Source organism: Agelaius tricolor, unplaced genomic scaffold, assembly GCF_023055355.1.
Source record: "Agelaius tricolor isolate 1412-34295 unplaced genomic scaffold, bAgeTri1.0.p SCAF_3, whole genome shotgun sequence".
Taxonomy (NCBI): domain Eukaryota; kingdom Metazoa; phylum Chordata; class Aves; order Passeriformes; family Icteridae; genus Agelaius; species Agelaius tricolor.
The window spans coordinates 10,221,475-10,238,035 of NW_027269263.1; the positions used below are offsets into that span (position 1 = coordinate 10,221,475).

Below are 16,561 nucleotides of genomic sequence, written 5' to 3' on the forward strand. Positions count from 1 at the left end.
TCTGTCAGGATTGATGGCTGGTATATGTGGACATGGTCCATGCCTCTGCAAAACCTAGAGGTGTCTTTCACTTTTCATATATTGCAATTCTGAAAATATATCTGAGTAGCAGTAAATAGGTGACCTGAACAGACTTTGTCTCAACTGAGCCTCCCGTTTTTCCTTTGCCATGGTGTGCTCTGTGATGTGTACGTTCATTAGAGGTGCTGTGGGGCTGACATCTTCCACAATTAGTGCTCATGTATAATGAGATGCATTGCTGACAAGGACTCTCTTGTTTTCTATAGTTTCACTGAGAGGCCTTTTCCTTCTTCTTTGGCACCAATCCATTCAAGCTGTTGCACCATGTTCAGCTGGGTGGCTGCGATTGAAAATAATTTTCAGCCATTAAAACTCGTGTGTCATCAGCTCCACCTCTTGGATTAATTTGGCTTCTGCAGACCCAGTACATAGTTCATAGGGGAATTCTCTCTGGGAATGTAAAAAGTCCTGAGGCAGTGCCTTAGTAAAAGCATCTGGCTCAATTGCTTTGTCCTGCAAGTTCAGTGCTTGATGAGTAGCAAAGTTTAATTGCAAATTCCTTTGCTAATAACTTGGGTTACATTGTCCTCTAGTGGCTCATGTAGATAACAGCCCTGCTGGCAAAATCATTTTGCCTTGTGTTTTTAAATCCTCTCATATTCTTTTCATACAAGTCCACCAAAAAAAATTTGCTTCTTCTTGCCATTGTATCAGTACAGCAAGATCTCTCCTCTATAACTGCAGATATTTTGCTTAATAAATGTGTATTTTGAGGTGTTCAAAATAACAATAGGATTGTGAGAAGTTAATATATTTAGTCAAAGCATTTGATGAAAACCAATATATCCTTCATACCAACACTAAAAGAGAATAAACTCAACATGATGCTTTTTTTTTTAATAGGTTCAGGACTAGTTCACTTCCAGAAAATACACAGAGGTCTTACATAAAGGAAATCAGAATGGCTCTCCACATGTCCTGTGGCTACTCACTCATAAACCTCAGAAACACTGGGTTTTGGGCCTGTGGAGTGGAATCACTGCCTTTCCTGGCACTGGAGTGCTTTGCAGCTGTGTGTTTGCCAGCATAGTGCAGATGTTTGCAAGTAGGAGGAGTGATCTGAAGCATGGAGAATTACTCCTGGGTGTTTGCAGTGATAAAACACACATTTTATATTGCTTTGAAAAGGTGATGCCCTATTCTGTAATGTGCTGAGTTGCTTTGCCCCTGTGTCAGAGCAGCAGGATTCCTTCCAGTAGAGGCCTTGGCCCTGGCCATGGGAAGTGTAGCAGGCAGTGTTTGGGCAGAACATGGCACATGGGATGCTCCAACAGGCAAGTCTTCTTTTTCCTGCTCTTTCTTCCTTGATGAAATGCCATGAGTAAGGACAAATAGAGGCTGCACTGCAGAAGGAGTTTCTCTGTGTGTAAGAAGAGGAGAGCAATAGAAGGTTCTGTTTATATCTCCAAGGTTATGTAGGAAGCAGCAGTTATAAATGGTGGAGAAATGTGGTATCTCTTTTAAAGAAATAGTGGTGCACTCCAGCAAGGTGATAGATCATGTTTTCTGTTGCAGTTTGCTATGACAGGAGGGACAAAGCAGTATTCCTGTCTTACAGAATTCATTTTCAAGGCTTTATCAAGCTGCACTGCCTTGTAGTCTATCAGGATATCAGGATTCTGTAAAAATTCCTTGTTCATATCCTCCATTTCTGGCCACCTCTTTCATTCTTCCTTTTTAGAATCACAGAATCAGAAAGTGGATTGTGTTAAAAAGGACCTTAAAGATTTTGTAGTTCCACCCCCTCCACCATGAACAGGGACACTTTCTGCTGGACCAGGGTGCTCAAGGCCCCATCCAGCCTGTCTTTTTGGGGAGGCCCTCCTTTCCCTCAGCAGTGCTGATGGCAGAAGCAGTTTGGATCATGAGCAGATCTGTCCTGACTGCTGCTGGTGATGGTCTCACCCCAGTGAGGTGCAGGCAGCGCTGGTGGGAACGGCTGCTGAGCTCTTCTGGGATCCTGTCAGGATGCTCCCTCTGCCAGGGCTCCTGGCAGTGTTGGATGGATGCCAGCCAGCTCATTCCCTGGGCTGATCATCCTCAAACACTGGGAGAGTTGCAGAGCAGCTTAATTTACCCTTGACACAGTGGAGTTGAGCATTTGGTGTTGTCCCCACACTGCCACAGAGTGGCACACACCCCCACAGCTGCCACAGCTGGGAATGCAGCTGGGCTGGCAGAAACAAAAGGTATAAAGGCAGCCTGGGGGTATGAAATGCCTTCACCTTTTGAAATCATCTGTGGTGTTGCTCTTACAATTTGTTCAGAGGTTTGTTAGGCAGTGATGGATGGCAGGAATATTTACTTTTAGCTAATGCTCTGTGACTCTTCTGCTGGGAATCTTTTCAGATGTTTTCAGTTCAGAAATCAGGTAGTTTCTTTACTTCTTAATCAGCTGCTAGGAGGAGGGTGGTGGTTTTTAGTTTTCTCTAACAAAAAGTTTTCGTTTTTGAAAACTCTTTGTCATGTCTTGCATCAACATTTTTTTTTCATGCTTTGTGAAATTCTTTTCCAGGGGTTTGTACTTATTTAACCAAGATGCTAAGTGAAGTTTTATCCTTAGTTCAGAATGTGGGGTTTTATCCTTCATGTACCACAGAGGGAGTGGTGCAGATTGATTGATTTAGAGCTCCCTGACTATAATTTCTGCTTAAACATTTGACTTTTTTTCAGGTATCCATCGGGACAGTGGTTCCCTTCTCCATATTGAAGTCTTTTACAGAAACTCATTACTGCTTCCCAGGTGTGCTCTCTCTGACATGCCAGCTGTGAGGGGACTCTGCCCCATCAGTAAGGTCTCTCTGCTATGGCAATGCTCAGGATCCTCCTGCAGGAAAGGGGATGTGATTGACCATGCCCATTTCTCTTAATCAGAAAAATGCAGGCTTCCCTTCAAAGCAGGGCAGGAGGTTGTTCCTCCCAACCAGCTGTATTGGTCACGGTTCTCTTCCAGCTGTGTGTTAACTCCACCTTCCTGTAGTGCCTTTTACACCATGGTTATGCCAGCAGAGTCTTTCCAGAATAACCTGACCTTTGATGACAAACTCAGAGCTGGAATCTGATGGAATTGATTTTTGGTGAAACTGATCCCTCATGTTCTCTCTGATAAGGCTGTCTGGGCTCTGTATGTGCTAATGGGAAAAATAAAATGGTGACCTTGTGTGTTCCCGGCGTGCTGGGTGTGATCCTGCTCAGCACAGCCAGGTGTTTGTCAGGCTTTTGACAAGTGCTTTCCACCCTGTGCCTGCCTGAGAGCCTCTCTGGTGCCTGCAGATGCAAATGTGAGTGCACCTTGCTCCCTAGCAGATGTCTTTGGAGAACAGATGTCAGTGCTTGCTGCTTTTCTGTATGAATGTAAAATGCATCCTACAGTGGAAAACAGGTGGTAATTTTATTTAAATCCTGCTGTATTGGAGAGCAATGAGACTAATGAGATATGCTACAGCTTTTCCAGGGTTTCCATTTCAATAAGCCTCTAATCTTGAAACTGTTTTAATCAGGCTTCTCTATCAGATGCTCTCATTTCTGCATCGCCAGCACCCACCTGAAATGATTGCTTGGCCTCGGATTAATAGGTGATGGTGTTTTGATGTGCACTGTTGAATCATTTCTATTTCAGGATTAATTTCTGTTTGGCCTTTTCTGAAGGCAGTGTTCAGCATTACAGTGGCTGTGTGTGGATTGTAATGTCCTTGTGTTGTCTCCTGCCAGAATAACGAGATGGTGGAGCTGCAGAGGATACGGATGAAAGATGAGATTCGAGAGTACAAGTTCCGAGAGGCGAGGCTGCTGCAGGACTACACTGAGCTGGAGGAGGAAAACATCACTTTACAGAAACTGGTGTCCACACTGAAGCAGAATCAAGTAAGCCTGGAAGGATTCAAGGCACTGTACTGTAAATTGTCACTATTTTCTCCAATTTCCATTAAGTGATCCCGTAGGGCAGTTTGATAGAAGTTCCTTTTTATGTTTGGGGTTTTTTTTCCAGTTGGGTTTTTGCTAATCACTTATTCTAAAATGGTGTTTGCGCCCATTTTTGAAATATGGGCAAGCTCTTATCTCAGTTTTGAAAAATTGTGAAAAATTGGAATATTTAATTGCAGAACTATGGAATCACAGAGGAATTATTAAAAGAGATATATTTTTACTTCATGCTTTTCCTGTCCCTCAGGAACTCAATGCCCAGCAGCCAGTTGTCCATTAAAGTGAGCAAAAGAGCTTTGGTCTCCTGTCAGAAGAGTTAACTTGTGGTGATGAAAATTAAAATATCTAGGTTGGATGGTATAACACTTTCTGCCTTTTAGATGCTGTCTAGGCCATCATAACATTGTACTTCATAACAACCTCTCCTCACTTGCCCTCAGAGGGTCACAGCTCTGCTCTGCAGCTCCTGGTTGTGTCCTGACCTATTGCCTGGTGCTCTTGGGGCTTCTGTGGAAGAGCCAGCCCTGTCACAATTTCTAATGGCAGCCTAGGAACAAAGCTGCCTTATTCCTGCAGGAATAAGCAGTGCTATTTCAGCTGTCTTTTACTGCCTTTTTTTACTGCTGCAGCACAAATGCAATTGAAACACTTAAAACAACAGAGCTGTGCTGCAGGGAATACACAGGTAATAGAAATGGGTGCATAATTTCCTTATTTATGAAGATGCCTAGTCCTTCACAGTCCTGAAATGGAATTCATAGCAGATCATCTTTGTTGCCAGAGTTATTTACCCAGACAGCAAATTCCTCCTTTGAGGCTTGGATTTTTTTCTCATTAACCTCATAGGAGACATTTTCACAATTTCAGGAAATAAACCACCCCTTTATGAACTGTCCTAGTTTCCCCCAGAAATGAAATCTATTTGCAGGTGTTTATATTTGTCATAATATTTCATTCTAACTGAAATCAAATGCCAACAGTCTGTGGAGAGAAAAAGCATTGCCACATTTTGAAGAGCTTTAAAAATCAGTCATTTTGCATCAGAGATTCATGCACTCGTGATTCCTAAAATTACTTTAATCTACAAGATAAATTTTTAAGAGCATTTTATACTTTAATGGTTGAATTTACAAAACCATATGTTATAAATCTTGGTGCTAAAATGTCATTACCTACATGTTGGGGTATTTTGTAGCTTTTTAAAGTAAGAGTCTATGAGAAGGTAACCATAGAGATATAGATCTTCAGCTTTTATGTGTATTTAAAATTTAAAAAGTGTTGGTTGTTTTGTTGGGTTTGGCTTTTTTTCATGTACTTAAGTTATAAATATAGGTACTTGATTGCATTTCACAATTTTTCCAGATGGATCTGTTTCTCCAGTAAGGAAAGATATTAAATTGCCAAATGTAGATTTGAAACTCTCATGGGTTTTCCTTTTCTATGTAAGAATGCCCACTATGACATTGGGACTTTCTTTGTTGTTTGATATGTTTCCAGTTTCTGGGTTTGAAGATTAGTGCTTTGGTTTTTAAGTTTGCCTTTCCAAAGGTTTATGAGTGGAAGACTTTTGACAGGTTGATAAATATTCTACTTCAGTAGGAATGGTGGAGATTTTTTTTGCCAGAACCTTCTTTTAGTTTGATTAAAAATCCATATATGTCAAATATTAAAAAATTCTATACAATGCATTAAGCTTGCAGATAATGCGTTCGACTTATAAAAGTATCAACTGCAAAAAATTCAGGCTTTTTATGGAAACATGAAAATTTGGTATTTTTTCCCTCTTTCACCAAGCTATTAAATTCTCTCCCCTGATAATGAGACTTCTTTTCACTTTGAAATTAAGATGCAGATGACTAACATGATTGGAATTAAATTAAAAAAAAATCAAAATGTCATCATTTTAACCAAGGAATGCTGGTCAAGTGTAGGCATGGACCTTGACAAACAAAGCTCTTCCTTTTCATTGCTGTGGGGTTTTCCAGCAGTGAAAAGGAAGATGAGGAAGGATGGCAAAGGGGAAGCATTCTGCAGTGGGGATCTCTTGCACTGTCTAGCTATTGTTGATCAACTGGTTTTGAGCTAGGCTGGGTTTTTCCAGGCTTTGTTTCTTGTGAGGTGAAATGGAGAGGACTGAACAAGGGAGCTGCCTGTAAAGGACAGAGAAGAAGCTGCTGTTTAGCTCAGCTCACAATGCCCATAAATACCTTGATAAAATACCACACCTTGGTGTGGGGCAGGACAGAACAGTGAGCCCCTCCAGTGCTGCCAAGGGGTGTCACTGGGACACATTCCAGGCACTGTGGTTGGAGCAACAGGTTCCTGTGTGCTCCAGAGGGACAGCTCTACATGCAGTCCAGGGACTGTGGGGGGCTGCATGAGCTGTTTGCTGCATTGTTCTGGTAGTTTAAAAATCTCTAGCAATTTCGGGGCATCTTGGAGTTTAAACTGACTGTACAAATAGATTCCTGTTTAATTTTTAAAAATTAAATGCCTCTGGGGTAATGGAGAGCCTTGTAAAGTGCAGAGAAGAGAGTTGAGGCTCTTCTACTGGTTTTGTACCCTCCATCCATATTTTTGAAAACTACCAAGATACTTGAAGCATATCTTGGTAGTTTTCAAAAATATGGATGGAAGGTACAAAACCAGTAGAAGTCACTCACCTGAGTGACTTTACATCCAGTAGGAATTGAGATATGATGTCATCTTCAGAATATTTGTAAATCATATATCAGGCTATATTAATCCTAAGATCTTTGAATACCATGATATACCAACATTGCTTGTGGTAATTCATAGTAAATCTGCTATTACCAGGACATCTGCTAACAAACAGCCTTCTTCCCATGAGATTTCATTGCTTATCATAAGTTATTCAGAAAGAGGTTTTCTATTTCTTGAGTCTCACATGCTGAAAAAGTGAGCACTGAAGTATTTAACAGAGAGAGCTCCACTTGCACTTTTTGCTCAGTCAGTTCCTTGCAGCAGCAGGCAATGTCTGGTGTTCCAAACCATAGTTTCTCTAACACTTATCTCAACAGGGCTGATAAATGGCAGGTTTCCACAACTCAAGTTTTAGTATTATGAATGTTCTTTGTCTTGTCTAATTCAGGTTGAATACGAAGGCTTAAAGCATGAGATTAAACGATTTGAGGAGGAGACAGTGTTGCTTAATAGCCAGCTAGAAGATGCCATCCGGCTGAAGGAGATTGCTGAGCATCAGCTGGAGGAAGCTCTGGAAACTTTAAAAAATGAAAGAGAGCAAAAGAACAATCTGAGAAAGGAACTGTCCCAGTATATCAACCTCAATGATAGTATGTACAATAACCATATTAATATATCAGTAGATGGGTTGAAGTTTTCAGAGGATGGGGGTGAGCCCAACAATGACGACAAAATGAACGGACACATCCACGGGCCTCTGGTGAAACTCAACGGTGACTACAGAACTCCCACGAGTAGGAAAGGAGAGTCTCTGCACCCCGTCTCTGACCTCTTCAGTGAGCTCAACATATCAGAGATACAGAAACTGAAGCAGCAGCTCATGCAGGTAAGGGCTGAATTTAATGTTCTTGGAGTGTTTAGACACATCCTATGAACCCTTGTGCCACTTTTGCAGTGATCATTCCTGGTGATGTTCTTGACCACGTGTGTCCATTTTCCAGACTTCTGATTTGGTGTTTTTTTATATCCAGGTTTTGCCAGAAATATCCCTAGTAAACATGGTAAATACCCCTAGTAAACTCTACCCCTAGAATACATGCCTGCATAAAAGTCAGTGTGACCTGAGCAGATATTTAGTGCAAAGGGGAGAAAGGGAGGTAGATGCTGGGGTCAGAGAAGGTTGGATTCCTTTTTTCCTGCTTTCGTAGTGGTAAATGTCCGTGAAATTGCAAATGAAATAAGGCATTCTTCAATATGAATAAGCTATCTGGAAAAAAACCTCATTACAATACCTGCGTCTACAGATTTGATTATGGTCCCTTGCAAGTGAGAGGCAGTTTTTGCCATTAAATTCAGCTCAGGCAAGGTTTGGCAGGCGGCCAGGGAGAACAAAAGGAGGGGAGGGCTGCTCTCTGCAGCCGTGCTCCGGGGAGCATGTGGCGTGTGGGCTGTCACAGAGCGCCCTTGTCCCACTGGCAGCCCCGGCGGATGCGCGGCTGCAGGGGGTGCCTGGGGCTGGGACAACCAGCGCTTGTTCCCTGTTCATCCAGTGCTTGTACCCTGCTCATCCGTGCCCAGGCAGAGCAGGAGCCTGGGATGTGAGCCAGAGGAAAGCTCCAGCTGGCAGCCCCAGTGTTGCCATCATCTCAGAAGGGGTGCGGTGCCATGCAGAGAAAGGGTCCTGCTGCCCGAGCTGCTGAGCAGCTCATCTGCCACAGCAGCTTGAAAGGTTTTGGCAACATCAAGGAAATGCCCAGCATCTTCTAGCTTCGGGCTTCTGAAAAGCACCTCTTCTAAAGAGAGGAAATATGGGCCCTTTACTGCTTGAAATGTGGAAGGTTGTTTGGAAGTGAAGTAGAGCAAAACCAATTTTCAGTGCTTGCTAGAGAACAACAAATCCCTATGTGGTCTGTCCTGTTTGCTGAAGAGTTAATTGTTTTACTTATCTCTTTGCCAAATTCACTGTGGGATGTTTTGATCTGAGCTGTGACATGGTGAACATGGGTGATATCTAGTGCTTTGCACCAATAACTTTGACACAAAGCATACATCATTTGGGTGTGAAAGCTTCAAATACAGGATTTTATTTACATGAGAAATTTCGTTAAACTTTTCCAGTTTTAAAGTAAACACAGAGTGTATATTGTATATATATGCACCTGGAAGAACATATACATGAATATATATAATATATACATTTTTTTAATATATATATAGATAGAGAGTGACCCCAATGTAGGGAAAAATGTGCTTTGACTCCAATGATTTCAGAAGGCTGAACAATTGCTTTATGAAGCCATACTATATTACACTAATACTATACTATATTAAAGAGATACTATACTAAAGAGATAGTAAAGAAAAACCTGTGACTGTCTCCGGACAGTCACAACACAGCTTTGACATAATTGGCCAATCAATCCAAACTACCATCAGCAGAATCCAATTAACAAATCACTCTTGGTAAACAATCTCCATAACACATTCCACATGTGTCAAACAACAGGAGCAGCAAGTAGAGATAAGAATTGCTTTCTCTTATTCTCTGAGCTTCTCACTGCCTTCCCCAGGAAAAATCCTGGGAGAGAGAATTATGTCTCTGTTCAGAGAATGTGAATACTGCATATATGTATGTATGTATGTATACATATATATATCATATACATTGTATGCAGCTTCTAATTTGATTCAGAAATAATTTGATTAAATGTTAAAATTTTAAAAACACAGCTTTAAAAGAAATGCTTTTAAATGGTCACATTTCAAAATACACTGTGTTTTAAACCATAATTTACAATGAAATATATGCAATATAAATTTTGAAAAGTGAAAGTTGTTTTGAAGAACGAAAGTTGCTTAGAAATTAAAAAAAAAGGTTGCTTTGTGTATGCTTTTTCTTGATTTTATTAAATTAAGTGCTGAGCATGATGAGTTAGCAAACTTCTCCTTGAAGGATACTGTAATTGTCTTGATCTTCTCTGAGTTAAAAACTTGTATCTCTTAAACAAAGAAGCAGCCTTCTCACAGTCACTAGGAACAAACTTAGGACCCTATAAAAGAAATTATAACTATTTTTGGTCGTAGCATTTTTTGGTGCTGGGGCCCAGCACATCTGTGCCAATGCTGGCCACCATTGTTTGGCATTTACATCCTGTTAAAAGATTCATGGTTTAAAAAGGCAGACTAGACCTCAGTGAGAGCCTGATTCCTTTAGATACCATAAAGAGTCACTGCAAAATGCTGATATTTTATAAAATGATCTCCTTCTCTGTTGAGTTACATCATTTCACATCACACAAATTAAATTTGGATCATACAGATTAAATGTGAAAAATTCGGCCAAAAGTTTTCCATGTGGTAGATGTGAGACTTAATCAGGTTTAAAAGCTGACAAAAGGTAAATCATCAGCAAAATTGGATTTTTTTTCCGTCTACAGTGTCTTTGCCATATGGTGTTCATTCAGCTGTATCTCAGTATTTGGTGTGAGTTCCTCCTGTTTTCTGTGAAGAGGCTGCACTAGGACAGAGTTTCTGAAGGAGCTGATCATTTATTGGGGACTATTTTAATGGCTATAGGACATCAGGTTCCTTTTTAGGATAAAAGTAAACTTCAGATTTGCCATTTTGTAAGGGTGTCTGGCAAATTAATTTTGCTCCTCTATCTCATAAAGAAGACTTCTCTGAAATAGCATGACAAATAGAATTCTTTCTACAGCTTTTGAATGCTGCTGTTTCATGGGCTGTGCTGGTCCTTGGAGACATTTAATTGCACCTATTCCTGTTCCATGTATATATCTGCTGTGTAACAAATGTCCTGCTGAAAAATTTCATATTCTGAGATTTTCTTAGAAAAGCTCAGGGCTTTGTGCTCTTCCTTCCTGTTTGTTGTCCAGTGGAAAAAATTCTTTATCTCATCCTTGAAGTCTTCGTTTCTTCCCATGGTCATGCTTTCCTTTTTTCTGAGGCCACAATCATATTTGGAAAACTTTAGATAAAATTCTCTTTAAAAAGGCAGAAAAATAAAAAGTCCCTCCAGCTCAGTTTCTGACACTCCTCGTCAGCTGCCTTGTACTTTTGTGGCAAATATGCTATAGCTGAGATTCAGGGTTCTTGAGATGAGTTCTCCTGTTAATGTGTTCCAGTCTCCCCCAGGAATTGTTCACTGAAATTCTGATGTTGTTGAAAAAAAAGGAAAAGAAATAAATGGCTATGGTTAAATTGCTTTCCATAATTGCAAGCTATAGATGCAAATTGGGAGGGAAATCTCCTCAAGCTGAAATCTCTGAAGGGAAGGATGTGCCGCAAAATCGGAGACAGCTACTTTTGAATTGCTTTTATTTTCATTTTAAGATGATAAAAATCCATACTGCAGCTACCAATTCCAGTGTCAAAAAATTGCACCAACTGGGCTGCAAAATACCTGGAATTGCCATAAGTTTGCTGTGGTGGAAATAAGAATATAGTATTGTCTAGAACAGGAAATATTATTACTGTATTTGGGAACAGCAGAGTCATTAATATGCAAAAGGTGTGCTCAGGACTGAGCTGGAGCTTTGGGGTTTTTCCCTTGGCAGTAGGAGCATGTATTTATGGTTTTAAACAGAAGGGGATTAGCTTAATCCATTATTGCTGATCCAGAATGAATAAAATTGAGAGATCTGTGAATTTCCTTTTGCTTGCTGTGCAAGTTGATATATGGGTTTTAAAAGTTTAAAATGTTTTCTTTGGAAAGAATCCTTTCTGTATGAAATGAGTGTTTCCAGAACACATTTATGTTCAGAAGAGAAATTATCATAAGATCCAAATTAGCTCTGCTACAGTTTTTCTTCATGATAGGGTATAATGGCTCAGATCAGTAGTCCTGCAGGATCAATTCTGTCTGCTTAATTTAAGCAGGCACTGAATCACTGTGCTGCTTTAACACACAGGTGTTTTCTCAAAGGAAAGCCTTTACTATAATAAATATTATTAAAAATAAATATTTATATTTACATGGGTACAATATACAGTGAATTGGCTTCTTTGTTGTGGACATGCCCACAGTGGACCCATACACTTTAACAATCCAAGTGCCCTTGTTGTGTAATATATGGTTCTTTATTATCACTACAATTTCTCACTATAAGGTTAGAAGATCCTTTAATTAGCCAAAACCCAGATTTTTTGTGCATATGCATAGCTCACCTTACCAGCCTGAAGGAATAAATACCTTCATCTGCTGAGGGCAGTGTAGCTAACACTGAAGCCTGAGATACCAAGTGGTAACAACTGGAGTTCAGCTGAAGGTTTCTAGGGAAAGCAGACCTGGGGCAGGCAGCTTGGTGAAAACAAAGATTAAAGCTGGTAAAGAGACTCCTGCTTGGTTGATCTCGGAGGGTCCCCAGGACAGGCCTGACCAGGAGATCTGTAGAAAGTGGTCACTTTTAAGAAGATGCACTTGGCCAAAGGGAAGTTTACCCTATTTTGGATTTTCTCAGCAAGAGTGGGCTGACGTGGGGGCTGAACAACAGTTAGGTTGGCAGACATACTGGGGGAAGGAAAAATGAAGAAGGATGCCAAAATACTTGTAGTTCTTGGCTGTCCTCTTCTGCACTGATGATGTAGTGCCAAAAGTGGAACACTTCATATCTAAAGAGAGAAACTCTTCCTGGATCATAAAATAATGATGAGGTTTGGCACTGGTTTTTTAACTTTGTGAGAGGATATTAATACCTTCTCAGTTTCTCAAAGGCTTTTCCTTTACTAAGTTTTGTGGTGGCTAATTGGATTCTCTTCCACATACTACTGATAGGAAAGGAAAGTTTGTGTTTACTTCTTTTTTCTTTTTTAAGGTTTCTTCATAATTGAAAACTTTCAATTCTCAGAATTAATAATTCCAGCACTTATGAAGGGAAGTGCCATTTTTACTGCATGTGCTGAATGAGATACTGCAACAGGGGAAGAGAAGATCAATAAACCTGGTAGGCTCAGGGTCTTATTGTAGAAGTCATGACAGGAAGAAGGATCTTACCTCTGTGAGCATTCCTCTGCTTCCCAGTTGACACCTCAGAACAGGACAAAGGCACAGGAAAAAGTTGGAGCATTACACGTAAAACTTGGAAGTCTTTCAGGGATGTTATGATGAGTAGCAAATACCTGAGCAAATCAAACTTGTAGGTTTGTCTTGTTCACTTGCTTTAAAATTGCTGTGCGTTAAAACTTCTAGAGGTGTCCTTCATGATGTCTTCTGTTGTTCAGTTGTTCTGTTGTCCACTTTTCTATGTGGATATTTGGAAAGAAACTTACTAGGTCACAACCAGTGGCTTGTTAGTTGCACTACAAGTCCTACTTTTTCTGGCTTGAATTTAAACAGATGGATTTTGCTTACAGATAAGTGCTGGGGATGGGCAGTCCTGGGAGTTGCCTGTGCTCAGTGTTAACTGTGTGATCTGTGCTACATTTCCACAGGGTAGATTATTCAATCTGTGGAAATGTGCACAGCTAGTTTTTTACTGCATTTGCCTTAATGAAAGTGTGCAGCAGTTCAAAGATATAAATGAATATTGTGAAAGATTGGTAGAACTGTTAAAGGGAAATATAAATTCAAGCTGTATTGAGAAATGGCTTATAGCTGACAGTGATGCAGTTTCTGTGTTCAGGGAACATATGTCCTAATAAATCTTGTATCATCACTCTAGCTGATGAGACAGTGCTTGGGCACTTGGTAATTCTTCAGTGGGCAACATATAAAATTGTGATCTAGTGGTATTGGAGGTTGTAACAGAGCCTGGGACTTCCTAAACCTCTGAGAGTTACACGGTGCTCTATAAATTAATTTTATGTTTTAGGCGTACATGGCTAAAATCTCTCAGAAGCCCTCAAGCTGCAGGCAGTGGTGGGGTGGAAGAGGTGACTGGGACTGCAGAGTTTGGTGCTCAGCATGGGTAGGATGTGATCCTGGGTTTCTCACTCTGACTCTGTTGCAGGTGGAGAGGGAGAAGGCCATTCTCCTGGCCAACCTCCAGGAGTCTCAGACGCAACTGGAGCACACCAAGGGAGCCCTGACAGAGCAGCACGAGCGCGTGCACAGGCTCACGGAGCACGTCAACGCCATGAGGGGCCTGCATAGCAACAAGGAGCTGAAGGTTGAGCTTGACTGTGAGAAGGGCCGAGATTCCGGCGAGGAGGCGCACGACTACGAAGTGGACATCAATGGCTTGGAGATCCTGGAATGTAAATACAAAGTAGCTGTTACTGAGGTGATAGACCTTAAAGCAGAAATCAAAGCCTTAAAGGAGAAATATAATAAGTATGTGGAAAACTACACTGAAGAGAAGGCCAAGTATGAGAGCAGAATCCAGACGTATGACGAGCAGGTGACAAGCCTGGAGAAGTCGACCAAGGAAAGCCAGGAAAAAATGGTCCACATGGAGAAGGAGTTACAAAGGATGACAAGCATAGCAAACGAAAACCACAATACCCTTAACACTGCCCAGGATGAGCTGGTGACGTTTAGTGAGGAGCTGGCTCAGCTCTACCACCACGTCTGCCTGTGCAACAACGAGACGCCCAACAGGGTCATGTTGGACTATTACAGGCAGAGCAGGGTCACCCGCAGCGGGAGCCTGAAGGGGCCCGATGACCCTCGAGGTCTCCTTTCCCCACGCCTTGCCAGGCGGGGGGTGGCATCGCCCGTCGAAGCCAGGACCCCGACCGAGCAGGTGACGAAAGAGGCCGCGGAGCCCGGCAAGGAGCAGAGCCCCACAAAAACACCTTCCATTTCTCCTGTCATCACAGCCCCTCCTTCCTCCCCCGTCTCTGACACCAGTGACATCCGCAAGGAGCCTATGAACATCTACAACCTCAATGCCATAATAAGGGACCAAATCAAGCACTTGCAGAAGGCTGTGGACCGGTCGCTGCAGCTGTCGCGCCAGCGGGCCGCGGCCCGCGAGCTGGCGCCCATGATCGACAAGGACAAGGAGGCCTTAATGGAGGAGATCCTGAAGCTCAAGTCGCTCCTGAGTACAAAGCGAGAGCAGATCGCGACCTTGAGGGCGGTGCTGAAAGCCAACAAGCAGGTAAGGTGCTCCTAACACACTAACAGGAAAGTCTGTTATTTATACGGGTCACTTACAAGCTTTCCCAGGGGTATTATGGAGGAGAGGTTTTACTCACAGGTTATTTAGCCTCTCACTCATTCACAGCAAGGACACACCTTTGTTCCCTCCCCTCCCAGCCTCCTCTTTAAACACTTCAGTTCTGCTTTTCTCAGCACCCACCATTCACTCATCAGAGGTGTAAGCAGGGACCAGCCCAGGCATGCTGCTGTTGTTACCACAAACTGTTGGTTGGAAAACAAAACAGAACATCCCTGGAGAGGCTCTCAGTGGTATGCTCTTCTATTTAGGAAAATAAAAATCTTCAAGGAATTAGTTCAAGTTTTTTTTTTTTTTAAATCTTAAGAGGAATTCATCCAACCACTTTATTTTTGATGTTTCACCAATGAAAAGAAGCCAAAATTATAGTACTTCATATCAAATGCCAAAAGAAATCCATCTTATTGCTGTGTTTTTCAAAAGTACTGTCAATTTTCTTTGCATAGTATATCTACCAAGCCCTCGGCATCCATTAGATTCCAGGTTTGAAAACACTGTAAAGAAATCTAAATTTAAACATGCAAATAGTTTTATTTACTTTGATGCATCTCCGTTTGCCCAGAATTAAATCTGAATGCAAAAGGCTGCAGTGGCAGTGGTTTTGTTCTAGGTTGCCTGGCACTTTCCCCATCTGAAAACAGTGCAGTGATCACCACGTGGGGGCTTGAATCCTGGTTAACAGCTTGGCACTCTGTTAGCTGCTGACAGTGATAGGATTTCAGTGTTAAAATTCCCAATAGTCAACTATTCTGAAGTTACACCAATCAATTAAACTTGAAATTGTATCTGTAACTGCATAGGGTACTGGGGATTTTTAAATTGCAGCCATATTTCATCATATATTGAGTCTTTTATAGTATTCCCCCCCTCTCTGATACAACACGTGTTAAATATTAACTGAAGTAATTAAATGCCATCTCTAGCTAAGCAATAATAGCTCTGAGCAATTATATGTAGATTTTCCATGTAATTAAAATGTAATTTAGATGGAATTGATGTATGTGGGTATACATTCTGTGATTCCGAATTAAAGATTTTCCCCATTAGCATAGAGCTATCATTTGTTTTTTGCTGCTGCCAGAAGATATATCTCAGTCTCACTCTTTTATTGCTGTCAGAAATAATGCATTATCCTAAGGCATGCTCACTGAAATGGAAAAGATGGATTTGCTAAGGAGCTGCTATTAACTAATCTTTTATTTATTAGATAGCAGCATAGATATTGGTAACTATACAGCTGGGTACAGAAACTTGCAATACTTGTTCATGCAAACCTGATATCAACTTCCTCAAACTTTCAAGCTAAAAGACATAATAATGTAAAGGGAAGGAGAAATTTAATGTTGGAGAGGGGAAGAGTCATTCATTATGTGCCAGCCTCAAGTGGTGGGTGTATCCCAGAACCCAAATTCATGTTTTGATTCATGTTCAAAAAAACAGGAGTTAAGATTTATTCTCTTGAGGTCTTCCCCTTCAAAAGAGTAAGTTTCTAAGCAGCAAAAGCTGGGGATGTTTTTCCCTTATGGGGCCCTTCCTCAGGTCTGATATTTTGGACTCTACTAAAAATTTAAGTAAAAAAACATCCTTAACTAGGGAAACACAGTTGGTATGTAGTGTTGGTCAGTAGTATTTGCATATAAGCATTCTTATTTTATAAATAAATATTATTTAGAAATATTATTTTATTTTCACAAAGCTCTAGTCAGAAAAAGAGAGCAAGATTTGGTGTAAGAAGATGCAAACCTAAGTCCATG

General features: G+C 41.1%; 1 protein-coding gene across 14 annotated transcripts in view; it reads left to right on the top strand.

The window, feature by feature from the left end:
- Nucleotides 1-16,561, top strand: part of BICD1 (BICD cargo adaptor 1) — a 171,547-nt gene that overhangs the window by 117,736 nt on the left and 37,250 nt on the right. For 8 of the 14 annotated variants that reach the window (XM_071422420.1, XM_071422422.1, XM_071422424.1 and 5 more), the window contains exons 3-5: nt 3,793-3,945; nt 7,085-7,555; nt 13,635-14,729. In XM_071422420.1, coding sequence (XP_071278521.1) covers nt 3,793-3,945; nt 7,085-7,555; nt 13,635-14,729 — 1,719 coding nt within the window. The remainder of the gene's footprint in view (nt 1-3,792; nt 3,946-7,084; nt 7,556-13,634; nt 14,730-16,561) is intronic. The other 6 variants (XM_071422421.1, XM_071422423.1, XM_071422425.1 and 3 more) reach the window with 1 other exon arrangement.